Raw genomic sequence first — 24,086 nt, 5'->3', positions numbered from 1 at the left:
TGCGACACGCAAAACCCGAAGGTAACGGAAAGCACGCACAGCTGCCTGCGAGGCGCCGCTTCCGCCCTCCCGCATCTGCTGCCGCAGCAGCCAAGAATCTCCCAAAATGACGAACCGCCCCCGAAGTCCGAACCTTGATTAGAGAAAGGTTCTGACCCCAGGGAGGGGATTATGAACCCGACCCGCCAGGGCAGGCGGGGGCGATGCGCGGCAGCGGCACGCGCCGGGACCGCCGCACTGACAGCGCGGGGAGGCGCGAGGCCAGCACCGCGCCCGCGCGGTGCGCCCGCCTGCCGCCCAGGGCGCTCTGCGCACGCGCAGCCCGGGTGACAGGGCGGTGTCAAGCACGTGCGCGCCTGAGGGGGCCGGCGCGAGCCCTTCTGAGGGGAGAAGCCGGCCGCCCGCCCGCTGCCGCCGCCGGTGACCGGAGCGCGGAGGAAGGAAGGGCACGGGCGAGCTGCCGCCGTCCTGCCCCGGTCCGCTGTGAAGCGGCGCCTCGTGGGACGGCCCGTACCGCACCGCTGCCCCGCCCGCCCTGTGATTGGCAAGAGAAAGGGAGGGAGCGGGTGCGCGGCAGGCCTCGGCGTGTCGCAGCGAAGCCGTCCGGCCGGCCCCCACTGCCGCGGCGCCGCGCGTTCCGCCCTGAGTGTGTCTGCGGGCCCCGGAGGGGAGCTGAGCTGAGCCGAGCCGAGCCGAGCTGAGCGAGTTGCGTGCTGCCGGCGCCGCCGCTGCCATGGAGAGGGGAGGCGGTGGCAGCGGGTGACTCCGCGGCCCTTCGCTCGATGAGACTGTGGCTGGGCTGGCTGGGCTGCTACACCCTGTTCCTGTGGGTGCTGAGGAGGAGGATGTGGTCTGGCCCTGCCAGGTACCTGAGGAGCCCTTTATCCAGGTCCCTCTACGTGAATATGATGGGCAGCCATGGGCAGCCAGCACCGGGCGCCAGGGAGAACCACCAGGTACAGCCCCACAGGCAGCCGCCTTTCCCGCCCCTCCCCTCCCCCACCCCGCCTTCCCTCCCCATGCTCGGCGGGGCTGGGCTGGCGGGGGCTCCGCGGCGCCGGCAGACACAGCGGCCTCCCTCCCTCCTTCCCTCGCTCCTTCCCGCCCTCCCTCCCGCCGCCGGGGCAGCGGGCGGGGGGTCGTTGTCCGCCGGGACACCCTGAGGTACCGGCCGCCGCGGGGCGGGGGAGGGGGGAGCGCGGGACCCTGGTGCGGGCTGAGGGGGGCACCGGGCCGGGCAGCGCCAGACAAAGAGAGGGAACAGCTCGGTCCTCCCGGGCAGAAAGTTGACGTGCGCCCTCCGTGCGAAGTCCGCCCGGCAGCCTGCTGGGGAGGTAAGGTGAGGCACCGGGCTGAGGAGCCCTAGGCGGAAGGGAGTCGGGGCTGGATGCCGGCGAAGCCTGTAGCGGGCTTGGGTGTTCGCCGCGGGAGGGCCGTGGGAGCGAGTCCGGTGCTAACGGCGGGGTGGGGAGCGGAGCCAGCGCGATGTCCCGAGACCGGCAATGCATCGGGCTGGGAGCCAGAGCGGCTCCTGAGAGGTGTGAACCTGCGCTTTGCGTTTTTCCCGCTGAGCTCTACGAGTACACTTAAATGAAGTTTGCAGGTGGGCTTGTAATCAGAGAGACGTTTTTAATTAGTACCGGTGTATCTAGAGGAAAATAAAAAAAGTGAGCGACGGGGAAACTGCGAAGCTCACAGAGGCCTTGGAACGTAGTAGGTGGCAAACTAGAAATGAGTTTGCAATGTGATATGGTTGCAGTAAAAGGTTAGTGCTATATTTGGGCAATATTGGCACGTGGATCTGTACTTTGTGGAGAAGTTGGGGCCTATACCCTTGCAATGCAATGGGTATGTGATATGATTGCATTTGGAATATGTTCAGATCTGCATTAGGTTTTACCAAAATGCTACTGAAAATCTGACAGGAGGTCAGAAGGGCTAATGAGAGCTCTTGATGCTGAAGGAAGATACTGGCTTGTTCTAAGTAAAATACACAGAGCCAAACTAATGGAGAAGACAGAGCATAAATACTTGAGGACTGCTGTACAAAGGAAGAACATAACTATGCACCCTAATTCTTCAAGCTGATCCATTACTGGAGCTTTTTTAGTACTTTGGGTGGGCACTGACACCCGGAATCTTGCTACTGAGTGAATGTATTACTGGGGTTTAATGAATACGATCTGCTGTTTGGATCATTCAGTACATGAGTACAAAGAGAAGCAGAATTTAGATTTATAGAAAAAACTTCATTCTGGTGAACAAAGAAAATCTGAAAGTCTTTTTGTGTAAAGACAGGTCAAACAAGGAAATGTGTTATGGAGATGATCATGTTGTTCACAGGCAGATGGTCTCCATTTCTAATTTATTTGATCTAGATTTTATAACTTAAAGTATTGATTATTTAGTAAGTTTAGTAAGGTTTATGATTACTGAGTTTGTGGGGTTACTCATAAGTAAGGATTGCATGTTGAGGCCCCAGGTACTTTCGTTCTCTGCAGTTTTACTGACTGCAGTTTTACTGACTTCATTAGTTTTACATAAGTTAGCTAAAAGAACATTTTCTTCTTTTCACTAATATTAGGCAAGAGTTGTCAATAATTATAACCTTTATTATAAGAAAGGTCTTAACATATCTTTTCAGATTTTTGTGCTGTTGTGCTATAAGAGATTGATACACTTTATGTCATGAAACTAGTGGCCTGAAAAGCGCTCTTTATATGCTGGACATGGAGGAAAACAAAAGCAGTTGCTGCTCAAAGGAAGCAGTTCCAAAATTAAGATGTTTTTCACCAGTTTTTTCATCTGAAAATTGGATTGGTTTTATCCTGTGTTGCTTTTGGTTTTTTCTTCTTATAGTTTGCTATAATTTCTATTATTCACTAGTGTTATATAGGTAGCTGCCAATAACCTTATTGGCAAGATTAACCATGAAAAAGAAATTAGAGGAGGTCTGTGGGCAACACCTAATTTCTGGAAACAAGCTTCTCTTCGCACAGTTGTCACCATCATTGTTCTGTGAATGATTATGTCAATATGTATCAATATTTAGAAGTCTTTAAAGACAAGTATTGTAGGACTGTTGATTTCCATGGCCAGATCCTGGAACTACAGGTTCAGTGCAGAATCAAGGTGTATGAGCTCAGGTACAGCATATATGTAGTCATATTGCTTATGGAACAAAGCCTGTGTTTTCCAAAGCTTTGATAATTGCATACGTTTTCTTCTGGGTTGAAAATGGCAACTCATTGAAAAAGGTAGATCATCTGAGCCACTCCAAACCTGTTCAGTGTGGCTAGGCAGCAGCCTCATGAGTACACCTGACACATACCCCAACCTGCTTCCTCAGCGCCGTGGGACTGTTCACTCTGCCAGGCTCTTGAAATTGGCTTCTGAAGATGGATGGACAAAGTACACAGGCTGCTGCTTTAGTGGTTTTTCACGACCCACAAAAGATTCCTTTTGGGAATCACTGGACTATGCTGATTCACTGCAGCACAGTGCTAGTTAAATGAATAAAGACCTAAACTGGTAAATCGGCAGTCTTGAGGATCCCTGTGCCAGGCTCCATCATGTGGTACAGACTTGCTCAAAATTTGGCTTTTAGAGGAAAAGATCACTTATTTGTGCCACCCCCAGGTGTGTTTGAAAGTACAGTTGAGAGCCTGATTCCACCAGAAATGTAGCTGTTATTCAAGTGGTTTTCAAAGTAAACCTAAGCAGGCATATGTTTGCCCCTCAGATGAAGGGTCTTGACTTCCCTTGCTACTTTGGGTCAGTGTTTGATGGAGCCCCTGTTTATGAATCTGGCATAATGATCTTGGTGCAGCTGTCTGCTCTGCTTTGCTTGCTGGCACTATTATTATAAAGCAGCAGGACACTGCAATAAGAATTCTGTCCCATTATTATCTGTATTACAGTAGTGGCTGGAAGGCCCATTGTGCTGAACACTGTGTTAAGTGTGCATCAAGTGACTGTTCCTCTCCCTAAAAAGGTAAAACAAATGTGAAGGGATCAGATATGAGCATACATTTTGTGTGGTATGTCTATAGGCACAATCTCAGGTGTCAAGTCATTGGGGAGTTACTCCAGCTGACCATTTGCTGTCCGTCTACATGCATGTTTACAAGATTCTGTTAAAACTCTCCATTTCTTTTTAAGATACTTATAACTCCCTATCTACACAATAAACACATGCAGCCAGGTTCAGAAATGTTATTGCAAGATCTAAGGGGGAGATAAGAACTATTCTCTACAGCTAACATTCTCTTGACATTGGAAAACAGACATGATGGCATTAGAGATTCTATGAGAAGGGCTGACAGTAACTCTTCATAAGGGTAGGAGAGTGAAAAATAATAGTGATGTTCTTAATTACAATTACATTTAAAACTTTTTTTTTGTAACTTCTGCATATTGAGTGGAGGGGGTTTTTAGCTCGGCATTGCAACCTAGCAATGAGCAACTTTTGAATTTTATTACCAGTGTTGACATTCCAGAATGCTGCAGCGTTGGAGGCATTTGCTGGAGTTGCAGAAGGTGGCCAAGAGGGTCCTAAAATTTCAGAATTTCTATAGTTTTGCCTTGTTTTGCACAAGATTTTGCATTTAAAATAATGTAATGCAGGTGCCAAAGAAGGAGCTTAGATAGACCTTACACATGGGTAGTAAAATATTGAGATACTGTGTGGTTTATTACTTTTCCAGCTAGATTTTATATCAAAAAGTAGCATTCTTTTTCTTCACATTTAATTGAACAACAGCTTGTATATCAGAGGTAGTTTACTTTGTATAGGGATGGTGGTTACCAGGAAACAAAAGGTGAAAGGAATCATCAGCCCATTTTGGCTTGAGCTTTAGATTTTACCAATATAAAAGTATAGAAATGCGTTTCAGCTGATACTGATGACTTCCTAGATGTGGGAACCTGCTCCTTTGTTTAAGTAGAGGTACTGGGAGGCAGCTTCTTAGACGTAATTGTTTCAAAAAACTTGTGGACCTGCTTGTTGGTACCGGTAAGTGAAGAAACAGAGTCCAACAGTGCTATAAGACAGACAAGTTGTGGTCTGAAGTATTGATTGGATTCTTGATCTCCTCTCTTGGAAAGATATTGCAAATGCACCTGCTGATTTCTTCTCAGAGGATGCCTAGGGAAAAGCTGACAATGAGTTGGAAGATAGAAAACCATGTTATGCCACTTGATACTATTTTATCAGCATGGTGCTGTTCCATGCTGTTCCCAGAGGACCTGTGTTTGCTTTCTAGGGAATTTACTTTGTAGAATTCTTCGAAGTACAGAGTAATGATTAAGACAAAAATTTAAAAGCATTATTTCTTAGCAAGTAATTGGTCCTCACTTGATTACAATTGAAACCTAAGTTAAATTAATCCTGGAGCTTGTTGAAAAGTCTGTAGGAGAAACTAAATTTGTTATATTTACAGAAATTGATAATAGCCTTCTGTGTATTCAATTTGTTTTAACTACTTCTGGTTTTATATTGCTGAAGTTTTTAATGATCCTTTATCTCTTTCTCTAGTGGTATGTCTGCAACACAGAACAGTTGTCTGAATCCCTTCAGCCTATTTTTGTCCAGAGTTACCTTGACCAAGGAACACAGATCTTCTTAAACAACAGCATTGAGAAATCAGGCTGGTTATTTATCCAGCTCTATCACTCTTTTGTGTCCTCAATTTTTAGCCTCTTTATGTCTAGAACTTCTATCAATGGGTAAGTGAAAAGTCAATTTTAGGTAAACTAAATACAGTTTGGATTTAGAGTTTTCAAGTGTTCAGTCCTACCCCTTGATCTGTCAGCTTTTATTAAATTTGTAGTTTTCCCTTTGCCAGTCTAACAGATCTGAAATGCCCTATGCTGCTCTTCACACCCAACCCTCTTAATTGAAGAACACCATTTCCAGTATGAGGGGACAGAGGAGGTAATTGCAATTAATAAGAGACAGTCGTAGGGCTCTAACTATATTTTATAACTATTAATTGTATTAACTTCCTTCTGAATAAAAGTGTTCTCTTCGTGTTAGACAACATATCCCTCTTCCCTCTGCTTTCTTCCCCCCCACCTTGCCCTTTACCTACTGCCATGTCTGTATCAGTGTTGTGATTGTCCTTGCTGAACGTGGCTGTATCCAGTCAGTTCTGTATTGCATCTAAAACTCTTCTTAGGAGAGACTGTGTGCACACCCACTGCAAAGCTAGGCAGATTTCTAAACAGTGCAGAACTTGGCTGAGTGTTGTGTCTAGTAACACTAATGTGGAACAGAATTCTGTCCTTTCTTTTACTCTGTAAAACTTAATTTCACCTCAATTTGTGTGTAATCTGTACTTGAACAGGTAACTTCTGATGTAGTGTATTTGACTGATGAAACATCAGGAAGGCAGGAAAAAGAGAAGTTTATAAAACAATATGCTCCTAGTGTTATTGTATCAGTCTCTTCTGTGGTTGCTGGGGAGTTTAGCTGTTCCTGGGTGCTTTAGTATCTTTTTCCAAAAAGTCAGTGCCTTTTTTGCTCATGTCACCCCATTCAGACATATGTTAAATAGCTTATCAGTTTTGACCTTATGAAGAATGCATTTTGTTACATTTACCCAATTTCTCCACCATCCCCGTTTCTGCACCTACTACATACTTCTGCACAGTCTGATATGAGGATAGTAGCTGTCTACTAAGGGTAGAAAAATAATTCTTTTTCTTATTTTCTAACCAGATGACTTTCTGAGCTTCCCTGTGGTGTTCTTAGTTACTTGTAGCTTTATATAAAGGTTTCTTTGGTCTCCTCTTCTTCCTTTCTCTTCCATTTTTTCAAAGGCTCTCCAGTGCTTTGAATAACACCTCATAGTGCTGTTAGGAATAATAACTATGAGCCAATTATACAGTGTGGACTGACACAAGCATGCTGCAAGTGGGCTCTGCTTAAATTGGCTGTATTCTGTTTATTTTTATACATTTAATATCCTGATTTAGTTTCTTCTATAGGACTTTGTATGCTCTATCTTTTTTTTTTTGTTTCTTTCTTTCTTTGGGTTTTAGTACAGTCAATCTTTCCTAGGCTGCCTCCTTTTCACAGTTTTTTATTCTTCGATTCTTTTTATCTTTGTTTACCTTTTTTTCCCCTTGAACATAAAAGATTTCTGTTCATTGTCTTTAAGTTGAACCTGCTGTCCAACAATAGTTTAAATAACAGTATTTATCTGCCTTCAGTCTGTTACTGACCAGTTCTTTTTCCTCTGCTTGCTCTCCTAACTGTTTCATCTTCTGAATTCTGCCATGACAGCTGAAATCTGTCACTATGTAGTCTTCAAACAGTTACAGGCAGGTATGTCATTGACTTGATCCGTAAGGAATCCAGCTGTCACCTCTACCCAATTCCTTAATGAGTTGCCTATTTTCTATTCTACAGCTCTTCATGTTGAATGCAGGATCTGCAGATAGCAGCAAAAGCCATTGTAACATACAATTAAAAAAATCTCTTTTGCCACTCCAGCAGTGTTACCCCCATCCTTTCTTTAAACCTGTTCCCTGGCTTCCCTCCTAGTTCCACATCCTGTTCCTCATTCATTGTGCATACTTCTGTGTCTGGAGCCATTTTATTTCCTCTGCTATTTAATCTTTTTTTTTTTTTTTTAAGGTAGGTGGCAGAGGTTCAAATCTGCAAATGTGACAAATAAGGTTCAGCCTTTATCTTTCCCTCACTTTCTCTCCCCCCTCTTTTTTTTTTTAATGCAATTGTTTTCTTGAGCTGCACTGCATGAGCTCTTCCTTACCTAAACAAATTCCTCCTGAAGTCTTAACTGCTGTAACTGCATGTGGCTATGTGTTTGATCTCTGACAAGTGCAAGGCAAGTTGAACTGGATTTAAAATTTATCAGAGCAGTGACCTTGTCTACTATTATGTGTGACTGGTTGCTGCCAAAGCACATTCTAAATTACTTCATTGTCCTTCCTGTTAAAGTTTGCACAAAATTGATCATTTCTCATTTTTACATTTCAGGCTGCTAGGAAGGGGCTCAATGTTTGTGTTTTCCCCAGAACAATTTCAAAGACTGCTTAAAATAAATCCAGAATGGAAATCCCACAGACTTCTTGATTTGGGGGCTGGGGATGGAGAAGTCACTAAAGTCATGAGTCCTCACTTTGAAGAAATCTATGCCACTGAATTGTCTGAAACTATGATATGGCAGCTTCAGAAGAAGAAATACAGGTATTGCACTGAATTCTTCCTACATCTTTTATATCAGACATTTTAGCAAAGTAATCTATTTGTAATATTTAATGAATGTTCAGTATTTTCAGCCAATTCCTCTATTGTTTGATCATTATGGGAAAGGTGAACCTGTACAAAAGCAGGAAAACAAACACATCTCATGTTCTGTCTTTCCAGTGCTTTTGTTATGCCGATGTTCCCTGTTATCAGTTAAGACAAAATAAGCAACAGCCATTTTGAAGTATCTTCCTTCATAGCTTGCATAAATTGCTTTAATCAAGGGAGTCAGGAAGATGAAATTCAGATGAACAGTCTAACTGAGCTGTCCAAAATTGCAAGAGGAAGACACAGGTACTGCAGAGAAAGCAAGCTGAATCCTGGTAATAAGGATACCTCAATAATCTGTGTCTATCTAATCCCATAGTATAGATGACTGTGTAAAGAATTTTTTATTTTTGCTATGCTTAGCTCCTGCTGTTAAGATTGAATAATATTTAGTAACAGAAACCTCAGCACTTTCAGAACTTTGTTCGTGCACTCGTCACAGCTCCTGGAGGTTCTTGCAGGCAGCAGATCCAGTCTTGTTGAGTAATGGTTAGTATTTCAGGCACTATATCCCTAGACTTCAACCCAAAGAATGAAGGAACTGTGGATTTCTTTTCTTCACCTGTTTTTGAGTGGAAACATAACAGCTACTTTGCAATCCCTGTTTGCACACTGGTAAACCAGAGTGGATAGAATGCAGCAAGCCATTCATATTTCAGCTTTGTTGTTCCTTGAGAAGTATCTTCAGTTTTATTCTAGGACAACACTTTTTTTTAATACCTTGGGTTTTAATTTTTGTCTCCTTTATTGCCTGTTGATTATAAGGCAATATAAAGGTTCATAGTTTTCCAAAAGATTATGTCTGCCTCTACTCATTGCCTAGGTGGCAGACCTTACGTGCACTATCAACACTTCCATAGGGAACTTTTGTCTTCAGTGGTTCTCTCTGAAGTCAGCTTGTGTTTAACAGACTGTATCTCTTTCTCTTTCCCTTTGTAGGGTGCTTGGTATAAATGAATGGCAAAACACAGGATTTCAGTATGATGTTATCAGCTGTTTGAATTTGCTGGATCGCTGTGATCAACCACTGACTGTATTAAAAGATATTAGAAGTGTACTGGAGCCAACTAGAGGCAGAGTCATTCTAGCATTAGTTCTGCCATTTCACCCATATGTGGAAAATAGTAAGTACACAGACTAATAGCTATTTAGGCAGGTAAAGAAAATATTTGTAGTTTATAGTATCCCAAATTAAATGTTTAATAAATAATTGGCATGTTTGTATTTTATTTTTACAAGTAACTTGTACGGTGCATGTTCAGAAGTATGAAATCATAGGTAAATAGGCCACATGATGTAAGCTGTTTTCTTAATTCCCCAGTATACGTTGTCGGCACCAACAAAAAGCTCAAATATTAAAGTCACATATCCTGTTCTGCAGGTTGCCACATTTGAGCTGTGTTGGAGCAACATGGGAAAACTGATCTCTGATTAGGGCCCTCTGCTGCTGTCATATAGGTAACCCCAGTTGTCTCTAGCAATCAATTGAGCAAAACCATCAGAACTGTCTGTAACGCTGAATAGAGCAGTTCAGGTCAAACTGTTTCAAGTGTTCCAGAGAAACCTCTCCTAAAAATTCATAGGGAGATAACGTTCACTTTCCAACATGAGCTCTCAAAGTGAAATATAGACCCCTACTAATACAAAGTATCAACCACTATTTATATTGTATTAGTAACTGGAATAAAAAAATAAAACTCAGTGCCAAAACTCCATTATTTCCCCTAGTTGCATTTTAAAGAAATACATGAGAGATTGTCAAATGAATCTGACCTTATGACTAAACTTCAAAAGAGACTAGAAACTTTTTTTAACGTGCCTATGATTGTGGATTAAGGTTGAGGCACCCTAAAGGTGGTTTGGATTCCGGAAGGCTGGTGTTCATCAGTCATCGTTTGGACAATGGCTCTCCTTGAGTATTAAGATCTGTGTGCAGAAAGGCATGTATACCCACAAAATACAGAACTAATAACCTTAACATTCTGGTAATCACAAATGCATCAAACAGAATCTTTTTTCTTCTTTTTATATGCCAGTGGTATTTTGGCGGGGGGGGCGTGGAGTTTTGAGTACAAAAAATAATGCCATCAAATGAAGAATAGCTTAAAATACAGCATTTGAGCCTATAATTTTGCAACTGTTCTGAAAAGCAGTGTGTCTTAAATGAGATGGAGTTGACTCACACATCTGTCTAGTATTTCAGGCATATTTGGTTACAACTTACTGTTCCCATAATGTGGAACAATATGGCTTCCTCTTTTAAAAACTCTTTAAAATTCCAAATTACAGCAGCATCTTTCTAGTCTTTCATTGGCATATTAGAAGCAGAAATTGAGGAATTATTTGGGTGGCTTTTTTGTTTGTGTGCCTCCAAAACTATGTGCTATTGTGTTTTGCAATAGCTATTGCACCCAGCATTTACTTTTCTGCATGTTGTTGGGTAACCACCTGATGGACCTCATGCAACTTCCTGGCCCAACAGGATAAATTAAGGAAGAAACTACTCTAAGGCCACTTATATCCTTCATCATTTATCTTCTACAATATACTGGGAGGAGAATAGAGTGTTTAATTTATAAATCCCAAGGGACTGGAAACCCGTTCTGTGATTGTTGAACTTGGTCATTCCTACATGTTGAAAGTTGAAATCTGTTGTACGATGTCTTGTAAACCAAAGCCATACTTTTTTTTGTGGTGGTGACTTGTAGCAGAGTAGTCACTTTGCATAAGGCAGTTTTGTTTCCTTAATGTGGTCTAAAACTTAAAAACATATTCAGTTTGTCTGTTTACCACTATCATGGATATGGGCCCATATAAACTACTTTAGAAAATACAAGTTAGCACACACAAAAGTTACTGTCATTCCTCTGAAGCTTTCCCACTTAAGGTCTATTTAACTGTAGTCTAAAGAAATAGACAATGAACTGCCAGACTATCTTCATAATGTACAAATTATTTTAGAATTTCAGTATTTTCATTCAGCTGTTGTACAAGACAGAGCATTTTAAAAAGTGTTAGATACATACATATGCTTTATATTTAACAAAAAAATATACTTGGAACGTTCAAAGAGGAGAACATTTCATGGCTCAAGTAACTTCATATAGCAGCTAATTAAAAACAGTTTGGACCCGCCTAGAGAAACTTTTGAATTTTAGAGGGGGGAACAAATGAAGAAGAGATGAGGCAGGTAAGGTCTTTGATCAGTGTATGGATCTGTTTCTGGAAATAGAGAAATTATTTTCATCAAAATGAGGTATTTGGGTTATTACATGCAATGTAATGGGAGGGCAATTGTGGAAACTGTCTATGTGAATAACATAAAACTTGTTTTAAGAGAACAAAGCGAGGTGGAGGAGGAGGTAAAATGTATTTCTGTGCTTACTGTTTCTGGAATTACAGTGACACCTAGAGTCTGAAGTAGCTTAGTAATAAATTCTTTCTGGGGCTTTTCAGAGTTCTAATTTCAACGTACAGAACAACAAGGAATGCACTTACTGCACATGTCTAAATTTGGCAAATAAGTGGGATGAATCATGAGGTATTAGACTAGTCACATAAGAATATGTATTATTATAACTTTATGTTTTTAATACAGATCCCATAGTCATATGAAAATCCTTTGTATTTCCTAATATAGACATCATATTTCTTTAAAGGCATTATTAGAGAATATATTACTAGACTGCTTTAAGTTTCTCTGAAATAAAAATGTCAGAGACACCATACTGCAGAAGTAGTAAATGCTAGCAGCCTGGGATTGTGAAATTTTCTTGTTGAATACATTAATGTCATTGTGACTGATTGACAGGGGTAGAAAACACATCTTTGTATTCCTTTCGTCCTGAAATACTTGGTACTAAATTGAGCTGGAAACACAGTACTGTGCTAGATGGACCCTTGCTTTGTCTCAGTTGTCAGTTCTCACCTCACTGAAGTGAGAAATGCTGTTTCATTTGTTAAACAAAGCCTTGCTTTTTTTAAATGATGATAAAAGATGCGGCCCTTCTTTAGTAGGGAGAATGCCTGATACTAACAGATTTCTTGTAAAAGTGCTGATTTTGTAGATTGGCTAGGTAGAATCTGCTAAAAAAAAAAAAAAGAAGAAAAGGTACTTTGAAAAAAAATATACTACCTTGACTAAGTGGTATAGTTCTGTGTTCATGCTTGTATCCAATGTTGAACAGGCATGTAAAGGCAAAACTTGGTGCTCCAGGTAATCCTGACTTTGGATGATGGTAGGACTGGAAGATGGGGCTTGCCTGTCTAGCAAGTCAATTTTACTATTGCAGGGGCAACCTTCTCACTATGACCACTGCTTTCCTTTCTTTAATAGGCTAGGAAGAAGCTCCCGTCCCAAATGAACTTTACCATGCTAGTACATGCATTTATATTGTTGTGTTTCTTCTGCTTGCCTGTCTACAGTATACATAGGTTTTACTCTGTTTAAGCTGTTGTTAAGACTCAGTAACTGTTGATCTGTATATCTGTTACGTCAATAACTATGGCATTAATGTGACTAAGCCCAGAGTTTCATCTATGAAACAAGTTTATTTTCTGCTGCTCGCAATTATCGTACATCTTTCACAAATGCTCAATTCATGTAAAAGGAATACATGTAAAAAGAAAAAAAGACTTGGTATTAAATCTAAACTGAAAAAGGAAGCTTTTATGAAGCATTATCAGTTATGAAAGATGAAGTCTTTTACCACAGAATTCTTGCAGAATGGAAAATAGAAGTAATATATAACATAGATGTAATGTGCAATGCACTTGGTTTTGGTGATCTGTTTAGAAAATACTCTGGAAGAACACTGCCCTGCAAGGTTTTCTCATCTCTCTTTAAAGCAAAGGAAGTCTGTAAAGAAGCTTGACTTCTTCATCTGCCCCTTTGCTTGCATGAGAAATATTGAACAAATCTGAACTGCCACACATGCTCATCTGTTCTGATAAATAGTGTCATCTTCCAAATCATCCTAGGGGAAAAAGCAGAAGTACTTAGTTACTGAGTGTTCATGTGGCATCTATGGGATTCCAAACATATTTCTTTTCCTCTTGGCTTTTCATAATCTCTAGGGAGCACCGAGGCAGTAAAACATGCCCCGTATTTTCACTGTGTTCATATCTGACGCTCAAACCAAGGCCCAGGTCATGTCAGCAACAACTTGAAGTCTTTAAAGGGGTAATTGCAGAGGAAAACAATTGGGGCTGTATGGAAATAAACGAAGTAAAAATGTACAGAGGAGAAACATTGACTTTGTTCAATGTTTCTTTTTCTTTCTCCTTGCATCTCTGAAGTGGTGCGGTCCACGCTCAGAATAGGAAGGACTTTATACTGCTTCTCAAGAGAAGCAACGCTTTTGAAGCAGGATTTTGAAGCCATTTTCTTTGCAAATACATGTGACTTCTAAAGTTTTTTTTGTAACTTACATGACATATGCAAAATTCTTGTCATATTGTCATATAAGACTGACTGGCATAAATTTGGAATGATGAAATAAGTTGTGTGGCTTTACCCAGTGATGTTGAATACTTAGTTTAGGCTCTGTAAGTTGAAGGAGGGGGAAATATCTGTAAGATTGTTGTAGAGCTTTTATAACAGTTTTGTTATGTTTCTGTCACCTAGCTAACCTGGGCTAAGGGAGCAAGAGGAAATACAATTGAAATGTTTTTCAAAAATGAACTCTTCATAACACTATGCATTTTACCAAACAGTGCAGAACCACTTTTTCAGACCTATTCTTGGCAAAATGCAAATTTATGGAAGCTTCATTTTTAAATGTATCTACAAACATTCTATAACGTGTATGCTATCTCATATATATAAAAAAATATATTGTATATGTATGGTCATTTAGAATGCTCTATAATGTCTTTGACTGTTGTGCAGAATACTTTTTTTAGACTTTGATCAACTTTAAAAAAGCAAAGACTATTTCCAGAGGAAATTGAAATGGTACGCTCCTAAAAACTATTGGTTCCTCTTTTTCCCCATAAATTTCAGTATTGGTAGATAGATACTTACAGGCTGTTGGTGATGTTCAGTGTACCTCTGCTTTTGAAGTTCTTCGGCAATTGCTTGAAAAATTTTTCGTCCGCTACTGATTTTCTGCAAATTATTTAAAACATTTTAGGTCAGTGCTACATGAAGTTGGGGGAAACCTCTTTTTCTACCTTTTATAATTCTGGTTTTTTCCCTGTATGTGATTTTTGGGAATGTTACTAAATAACACTTTAAGAACATAGTTTGGCAGGCAGGAGGGTTTTAAATTACATTAATATTACAACTCTTAACATACATACCTTCTTTAATGCATATTTAAATGTATGGCTTCTGACTTTTATTCAAGGTTACATGGTGATAGAAGTTCTTAATAGCCTTGTTTTAAATACGTTAGGGCTTACCTGAATATACCATTTAAAAAACCAAAAAATTAATAGGGAAATCTGTTATTTTCAGAAGTTCAAACAAAATTTTCTTAAAACCTAAAGGAACTTCTGTGTTACAGATGGTCTTTACATAGATTGACTTTATCCTGTATCCAATTCATTAAAAACAAATTAATTAATCAATTCATTAAAATTAGTTAAATGTAAAATCACTAACTAGTTTTGTACAAATCTGAAGTGAAACCTTAACAGCTCTGAATGTCTCTTTAACTGAATCATGAATTAACCACAAAATTGATGCCCAATATACTTTAAAAAGAAACAAACAAAGCTCTGAATTGTAGACAAAGCAAACAAAGTGATAACATACACAGTTCTCTGTTCTTTGGTCTTCATTCCCACTTTTCTTTAGCAGCTTTGGTTTTAACTGGAGAGAGGGATAATAAAATAAAAAATTATTAAAATGTAAGATGAAAAGTCAGCTGCTAACGTACCTGAATAGTTAAAAGTGTTGCCCCTTTACAGCGTCAAACTGTTTGTAAATAAAAGTCTTTTCATTAGATCAGCTTATACTATTGGAAAAATCAGAGAAGTTTTCAAGCCTGTAAGGCCTTTTTCAGATGCATCTGCTTGCATCAGTAGATGTTGCAAGTATTTTTACTTTCAGTACAGTGGGTCCTGCCTGAAGCACTACCCAATTGTCGAAAATAAACCAGTGGCATCACAGATATCAGTTTTTCCACTGAAGAAGTCTTGATTAATTTTTCCCACTATTCTACTTCACCTAGTTTAAAGAAAAACAAAAATCGAAAAGAGTCTCCTGTCTTTATGCTTAGACAGTGATCACTACAGCAAAGAACAATTTGCCCTGTCATACCACTTAGTACTGTGAAGTCCTCGTTCTCATGTCAGTCTCACTGTTGTGTAAAGATTCCAGTTGCAGCTATGGGTATTTGTTTTTAATTAAATGGAAATTTTGTTCTAGATTTAGAAAAAAAATCCCATAGTTATGTATTTTTAATCAGGTGCATTCTAATGTGTTTGTTTCCCATAAGCATAAAACTTCTCTAAGACTCTCATATTTTTAAATTTTACCAAGGTAATTTTTTCTGTGTATGTATGATGTATGAATAGAACTTCATTATACAAGTGAAGTCAGTCTGCCATAACTTTACTGCAGCTCACAAATACTTTGACATTAAATTTAAATTATTTTATTTTTACTGGAAACTAATCCAGAGAGTTGATGACTTACAATGGTAATTTCTAGTTTTTCTTCTTGAGTGTGCCTTGCTAGATAATCTCCAGCTTGCCAATTAATACTCTCAGAATAACTTTAACTTTAGAATAGCTTTTCTTTTAGACACTTTACTGAAAAAAGAAAATGTGGTTGCTGTTGAGAGTACAGGTATGTGCCACACGAGAGTTTGCAGGTGTGTGCAGCATATGAACTTCAACCAACCGCCTCTTTAAAAGTTAATCATAGAAGTTATGGAATCTAGGAATATCTTTTTATTCTCCTTATGGAGATGTTGAAACTGCTTAGATTTACAAAATGAACAATATCAGAAAAATCACTTCGAGCCTACCTTGTAGATAACAAAGAATGTGAATACAGTCGTGCTGTATAGAAACAGTAAGGATGAGGCGATGATCATGAAGATGAGTTTTCCATTGCTGTGCTGCTTCTTCGCTCCTTTATTAAAAGTGAGTGTTAGAATAAAGGACAGTTCTTCTGATTCACATAATTTTCTCAAGATTCTGCATCTCAGCCCCCTTTCTCTGAGGAATTAAAAAACCTTATACTCATCAATATTTTCTGGTTCATTTTCAGTCTAAATTCCTTAGTGAGATCACTTTTCTTTTGTTTCCCTGAATGTTTGCAAGGGCAGTGGAGACTTGTTATTTTTTATTATGAAGCCTTCCTTTAGGGGTAGACAGAGAATACAATCCAGTTTTCTGCTCTTGTAAAGGAATATTTGAATAAAGCTTACAAGCTTTCGTTCAGAAATGCAGTTAGATGGAGGAAAGAACGAATACAGGGAAAGTAATAATCCAGCTAGGTTGTGGGTTGTTGGTTTGGGGTTTGGGTTTTTTTTTTTTTCCTATTTTAGGCATGTAAAACTGAAATGTAGTTAATGAAGTCTCATCACTTTCCTAACTAGAAGGCGAATGATACAAAGGTTCAGAAATAAAACTTTTTTCTCAAGTTGGCACAGTGAATCCCCAGTTCTGAGACCTTGTACTCTGTTGCATGTATTTCCACTGAATGTCAGTTTCTATACTTCTCCTTTTTCTGTTGATACTTCCTTTCTGACAGCCATTAAAGTCTTTATGTAAGAGGATGTAGAGTATGGTTAGATAACACAAGTACAAAACTTCTTTCTTTTGTAGAATTCTAGTCATGTGCATCATATGACAGAACAGTCTAATAAGCAAATGAGGTTAAGATGCTTATTTGTAGAATCCCTCCATGGTTTTACTATTAATGTTTTAATATAATCATACTATTCCTAATGGTTTTGTTGGTATTTCCATCTTAAACGCCATTCTTGAACATGTAAAGAGAGTATTTAGGAAAGAGAATTTATTTCTTTTAAGATGCTTCATTAAGAAGGAATGATGAACTAACCTGTTTTTGTTAGTATTGTTCCATCTCCTGTTTGTTTAGAATGGGGTGAACTTGAATCTGAAAATGCTATTCCACAGATATAAAGACCATTGTCATCTACAGTCAGACCATTGATCTGAAGTGAAATGTTATTTTCTGGTAGTAAATGTACTTTGTACTTTTGATGATCTGTGCATTCAGGAGTACACAAATCCTCATGTTCATTAGTTAAAAAGCGAAACCATAGAACTTGAGGTGGGGATGAGGGGCATCCAGAGGCAGAGAAAACACACGTTAAGAACACAGTGTGCGTGGAGTAGTCAGCTTCCTGAAATCTGGGTTGTGTTACAGTGACTTGGCAGGTATCTGCAGCACCTGTTGAGAATAAAAAATTGGTAACGTGAAGGACAGTTAAAAAGCAAAGCACAATCTAAAAAGAAAATAAGCTGCTTCTGGTTCACTCGAGAAAAAGGTAGGAGGAAAGGAGGAACACCAACCACGTTCCAAACTGGAAAAGTTTGTTTTCAGCAAACTTTTCTTTCAATAATTCCTACAGCTTGCCCATGTGTTCATTTCACAGTTTTACCTGTATGGTAATGTGCTTAGCTTTCTGTTTTTCTGAAAAAGTAGAGAAGATTCGTATGTCTGAAATAATTTGAATGTCTCCTCTGGCGCTGGAGAAGACCAAAAGAATACTTTGTGTAGTTCCCTGCCTCAGATTTAGTCCTGAGTGTTTTGGGGATTGGGGCGGGGGCTAGTGGGCAGTGGAGGGTTGGATGTTGTGTGATATTGGATGCTCGGTGGAGTAGTACTGCAAGGGTTTCTCTCTCTTCCACTGTCCTTGATCTGAGTCAAGTCAGACAGCCTGATGGCAGGCAGTGGAAACATCGTAAACAGAGACATTCATAATTTAGCAATTTCATAGCATCGATGAGAATTCATAGTAGTTCCTAGGCGTTCTTCCACTTCATACATTGACTCTGGGTTTCTAAGGATAATAATATTGCTTGTTAGTTCTGACGTTTAAAAATGTGTGCAGAGAAAATAGGAAGGTTAATCAGAGAAGAAAATTCTAATTAAGGAACTGAAATGTAAGGTTTAGTATGACCAGTCTGGGAGATTTTTTTAAGTCTTTATTGAAATCCATAATTTAAATACTGGTTTACTATATTTAATTTTATTCAAATAAATTGCTTAGATATTTAAACAAAGGAATTGACATTATTGCAGTGAAAATGAAGGTGGTAGCTTAACAGCATCCTTGTCTACTGACTAGAAGATAACGAATTAGAAGAAAAATAAACTGAAGTCTCTTAATCTACTGCTGATACACAATTTATAAGCCTGTCCATGGTGGACGATCAGGATTGTCCCTTCATCATTTTTCTTACTGAGTGTTTTATGGACCAAATCCAAGCTAATTCAGTGTCTGTGACTTCTGCAAGAATAAAATGAAACTCGACTTCTGTGTCAGATCAACATCAGAGCTGTTCCGTAGCAGCTACAACATTCTGAAGATTGTAGTAATACAAGTTGTTGGTGTACTTGCACCCTGTGTGATGAAAGGCAGTAGCTTGTGCTTCTGCAGATGATCCCCTTCTCTTCCACCTTACTCCAGGGCTCTGGCTGGCCTTGCAGAGCAGACCTCCATGGCTGCAGTTCATGTAGATAGTGTCTGCTGAACTTCCCAAACCCTCCTCCCAAACAAGCAGAGCTGCACTGAAACTATGCTGCTGCTGCTGGAGCATTCTTTGCAGGGAAGTGCAGTAGGCTTTGACTCAGAAATCATAGATTACAGGAGCATTTCAGACTTCTGGAAGAAAAAGCATTTGCTAACAGTTGTTTAATTTGGAAGTTGTATGAAGATAGCAGAAATTAGCTTGATTCTCAGCAAAACTTTATACTGCGCTCTTTTTGTGGCTATGTTGCAAATCATAACTGCAACATTTTCAGTCCTGTTTAACTGCTACTACATGGGAAAATAGAAGAAGCTTAAAAAAAGTCTTACCAGCACTGTACAGAATCCAGTCAAATGCCAGCATTAGCACGTTTTTTAATTTGTTGAAAGATGCCATTTCTTGTATCTCTGGAAATGATTCTGCTTGAATGAAGGGGAACTGAGGAAATCTTTGGAGTTGCAGAATGCTTTGAATCACATGATTTAGAACTTCCTGTTTAGAAGGGTGTTTACTACTGCGTTTAGCAAACTGTTTAAAGGTACAGACCAAACCAGAAAAGATTTGTTATTTATGGATGACATTACTTGGAAAATGACTAAAGAGTTTTTTAAATTTTAAACTTCTAAACTTGTACTTTATAATCCTTCAGATTATTTAATTGGATATAACAAATGACAACACATTTTCCAGCATGCTACAAGTGTTTGGCTTCTTAATTTTGTATGACCCTAAGCAATCTTTACCGTATCAGCTAGTAGGTGACCGCTGGAGGAACAAAGAATCTGTAGCCATTCATTATAACGCGGTTGTCTACTGATGGAAGCTTCACAGCAAATCATAATTTTCAACTTGCTGGCTCTATTTACTGTAATTACCTGAAGCCCTCTTTGGCCAGACAGTGGGCATAAAGAAAGAATTTCATATGTGGAAAAGATCTTCATTAAATAGTCTGTCCCTGTCTGCTGAACACCAGCCTCACTAGTGGAAGTTACTTTTCAGCCAGTCTTGGAACCGCTAGTTAAAAATGTAACAAAAGATAACCTTAAGAAGGAGCTGCTTCTGAAAAATAGGCAAAAACTTGACCTGATCTTGCAACAGCTCTCCAAATGGCTTGTTAGCCTCCTGTTTGGAGTGGAATGGAATATAATCTGTGTAAAATGCTTTCTGTAAGAAAATACACAATAAAGTTTTCTTTATAATGTAAGCAAAACTGTTTTGTTTTCTCAGTAGGTGGCAAGTGGGAAAAACCCTCAGAAGTTCTGGAAATCAAAGGGCACACTTGGGAAGAACAGGTGAATAGCCTGCCAGAAGTTTTCAGTAAAGCTGGTTTTGCCATAGAGGCTTTCACCAGACTGCCATACCTATGTGAAGGTGATATGTACAATGACTACTATGTACTAGATGATGCTGTCTTCGTCCTCAAGCCAGTGTGAGCGTGTATGAAGTAAATCTCCAGAATCTAACCCAAGAACCAGCCTCTGAAAGAGGGGTTTGATTTATGGTTACTTAAAGGGAGGGAATTTGGGAATTGCCATGCTAAATAAATACCATGTAAGAAATTTAAAGGCCAAAATACTAATGTATTTCTTTGTAGTATGATTAGGAAAAAAAGGTTGTTTTTTAAACGGACTCTTCAGTTGAGAGTTTCTTTTTTACCAGCTCTTAAACCAACAATGCATTCTGCAGTCCAGCAGTAACGGGGGATATTTTTTTATACTTACCTGCAACAAGGATCAGATCCAAACAAAAGCAATAGTCCTAACAATGATGAAACTGATACAATGTGAACTGTTATTAAAGAAATCAAGTGAAATCTGGCAATAAAGTATCCATTCAGTTCCAGCCTTGTTGAATATAAACTGTTGAAATGGGTGTTCTTCCATGCTAAGTTACTTTTCTCTATTACTGTAATTATTCACATGTTTTTAATCATGCTAATAAACTTTTTTTGAGATTACTTTTTGCATTAACTTTTGTGTTCATTTTTGTAACCATAGCCATGCTTGTCTGCAGCAACTGCTCTCTCTGTTGAGAATCAAGCTCTCAGTAGCAGCACAACCTTGTGTTTACTTGAGCAGCATTTAAGTGTTTAAAGGGATAACAGTCCACAAGAAATTTATCACTTTTGGTTGGGTTTCCTTCATGTTCCTCTCAAAGCCTCATAAATCCTCATTGCTTTTGCCATTTTCCAGCTAAAGGTGTTATGGTAGAACTTGCCAAAACTGCACTTTAAACTGATGGGTTTAATAACAAACTTTCTAAGCAAGTTGTTCCCAAAAGTTTTCAGCTTAAAAAACTTGCAGGCAGTTTCTTGCAAATTTTGTGAGTCCAACTGCCTCTGAGGATCAGGCTATAGGCACCTGATTTTTAAGGTTTTGCTAGCTAGGGACGTTTTCTTCAGGAACACTAAATAAATGCTATTTATTTTAACATGTCTTGTTTTAAAAAACTCTGTTTAAAATGGATAATTTCTGGCAGTTGGGATGAAACCTTCCTTTAAAACAACAAGTGGCATCATAAGTAGTATGGAACTGGCAGGCGTGTGCATTGTGTTGCTTGAGATGCAAGTGTTGTAAGAGAGCAGAGAAACCTCAGCTTGTATATCAGCTGGTAAGTAAAGGAAGAACTGACTTATCTTTTGCTTTTGAAATCTAAAGAAGTGCATTGTGGTTTTTTCATGATTGGTGTTCTTATGCCAGGTAGGATGCTTCGGCATGTCTTGTTAGATTTGCCTTGGCCTCCCTTTGCCTGATGGTTAGTGATTTCTCCTGCTAATTTAATAGCCTTTTATTCTCTATTATTTATCTTTATGGAATAGTAAGTGTTCTGTAGTATGGGGTGAGGGAGTTGACTGGTGTGGGTTTTTTTCAACAGTAATTCAGGCTCAGTATTATTCTCATTTCAGCATGTGCTGTTGAATTTTGGCGTGGAGTACAATCAGATTTGTCTATTGGAAGAATGAACTGTGTATGATCTGGAGTGAATCCATACATTTTTGTTTTGTTGCCTTCATTTGTACTCCTCTATTAGTGGGGAAAATATGTTTCTTAATCTGTAATGACTTTAGTTTAATGTAGCAAATATGTATTAAGACAAACTTCCTCAAAGATTCTTCAGTGTTTTAATCCCACAGGTTAAAAATCACACAAGCAACTATGCACTTCACTTCTCATATCTTTTAGTCCTGTCACTTAGGACTTTGGTTTGCAATAGCTTTGAGAGGTGTTAGGACAGAAGGTGCAATGTAAATAACAGCGTTGTTTTTTTTTCTTATGATTTCCTATTTTGTTCCCTCTATCTAAACAAATATTCTCACACTTGAGATGGGGAATTGAAACACTTATTAAAACATGAGCAATAACAGGAAAAAGCTATGATCAGAGTAAGCTTAAACTCAGCAGGGTCAAAAACCTGCTTAGTCCTGTTGAACGTACAGAGTAGCCCCAAAGGACTGTACTTGCCTCATACTTCTAAAATCAGTTAATCAGTTTCTTGTGAAGGAAGGGGCGCAGCGTGGCTCATTGTGCCAGGGACAGGATTCTTTCTCCTTCCAGACCTTGAGAGTGCATTTGTGTGCGGTTAATGTCTGCTCACACAGCCCGTGCAAAGAAACTCTTGAGTCCAGTAGTTGATTAAATTGCCTAAAATACTTCAAGGTGTCATCCGGGGGACAAGTGTTTGTTGCAAGTCCAATGTCCAAACTCATTACTCCCAGGCTTGGGGAACCTGCCTTGTCCCTCTGCTGTCTCTGTCCCGCTGTGGGTGACAGCATGCAAGTTGCACTTCGGTGACCTCACTAATGTGCAGTGTTTTGCCCTGGAGAGTAACTAAATTATCTGTTCTGTCAAGGTGGCACTGGATGTGTTGCATCGTGGGAGAAAGATGCTGTACAAGGGCACGATTTTGTCGGAAACTTTCAACACAAAGTTGGAACAACTTCGTCTCACAGAAACCACAGCCCCCTTTTGCTGGGTAGTCCCAGGTACAGTCGGTTCGTATTCTGCCCCGAGGAGCCCAGGGCCGCCTGCCTGGGCTCGGGGTGGGGAGGTGGGTGGAGCAGGGCGCTGGGCAGCGCCAGCCTGGCCCTCTGTGTTTCCCCCACGCAACTCGTTGAGCTCTCTTCATCTCGGGGGGGGGGAGCATCCTCTTCTGCCTGCCGCGCGAGTCCCTCACCCTCGAGCTCCCCAGCAGAGGGGACTTTTCCCCCCACTCTGGCTGCAGGCTGGGTGCTGCTGCGCAGACACCTGAGGCTGCGAGGCGGTGCTGGCCCCAGCCCCTGCCCCTGCTCTCGGGGTCCCTGGCCGGAGCCGCCCAGCCCACTGCACTGCGAGTGCGGGGAAGGAGACGCACACAGCGGAGGCAGGTAAAGTGCCGTAGCGTCCTGGCTTTCCCCAAGAACCCACCATCTCTTTCTTCTCTTTTGCTCTCCCCTTACTTCCCTCTCTCCAGCCTGAAGCCCTTGAGGGTTCCCTCACTGCATACAGGGCTTTTTTTCAGAGGTGCTGAGGGCCTAGCTGCAAGGGGGAGGACGGGCACTGGTGGTGCAAGGGCTTATCAGCAAGACTTCTGATTATGAGGTTAGCTTTGTGGTTATCAAGCTTGAGATAAGGCAGCAGCTGCATCAGAGTGAGTGATAAAATGTCTAGGATTTCTTTACATGGAAGAGTGGCTGTTTAGGGAGCAAAAGAAGGCGATCTGGGAGCTCCTCATAACTGGAGAGTCCTGATCTGATCACAGCATATGCTGTCATGGTACAAGGAACGATCTCTGGGGAAATGCTGGATGGGATCTGCAAGAGGTCCCCAAAGGCTGACTTAGGGTTGTCTAAAAGCCACAGTGAACTTCTGCAAACAGACTAGTTTTACTGACAAAAGGAACTATTTCATCCCACTGATTGTATTATCAAGCAGGGCTATTTCACAGCAGACATTTTCTGTACCTTCTAATTGTTCACTGGAGTTAGTCAGGATAAAAAAAAGCACTTTCCTTAGCGTTTAATCTCCTTACGTAGTAATTTAGCATGCCTTAATTAAAATACACTCCCTGATCAAAGGGAATGAGTCGGAATAAACAAATCAGGATT

The 24,086-nt window shown here is 40.1% G+C and overlaps 2 protein-coding genes across 2 annotated transcripts; one reads left to right on the top strand and one right to left on the bottom strand.

Moving 5' to 3' along the window:
* Positions 1-782: 782 nt before the first annotated feature.
* On the top strand, positions 783-20,436 carry METTL9 (methyltransferase 9, His-X-His N1(pi)-histidine; the record flags this gene model as incomplete). Its single annotated transcript, XM_082006554.1, has 5 exons — positions 783-956; positions 5,537-5,727; positions 8,006-8,215; positions 9,263-9,447; positions 20,231-20,436. 5 exons carry the CDS (start codon positions 783-785, stop codon positions 20,434-20,436), a joined length of 966 nt encoding a protein of 321 aa, XP_081862680.1.
* On the bottom strand, positions 13,261-19,399 carry IGSF6 (immunoglobulin superfamily member 6; the record flags this gene model as incomplete). The annotated part of the gene is made up of 6 exons (XM_082006823.1): positions 13,261-13,299; positions 14,349-14,432; positions 15,084-15,140; positions 16,303-16,409; positions 17,346-17,699; positions 19,333-19,399. 6 exons carry the CDS (start codon positions 19,397-19,399, stop codon positions 13,261-13,263), a joined length of 708 nt encoding a protein of 235 aa, XP_081862949.1.
* Positions 20,437-24,086: the final 3,650 nt, after the last annotated feature.

Source organism: Phaethon aethereus, assembly GCF_964289735.1.
Source record: "Phaethon aethereus genome assembly, chromosome: 15".
Taxonomy (NCBI): Eukaryota; Metazoa; Chordata; class Aves; order Phaethontiformes; family Phaethontidae; genus Phaethon; species Phaethon aethereus.
The sequence above is the reverse complement of the archived record's forward strand: the minus strand, read 5'-3'. Positions and strand labels throughout refer to the sequence as shown.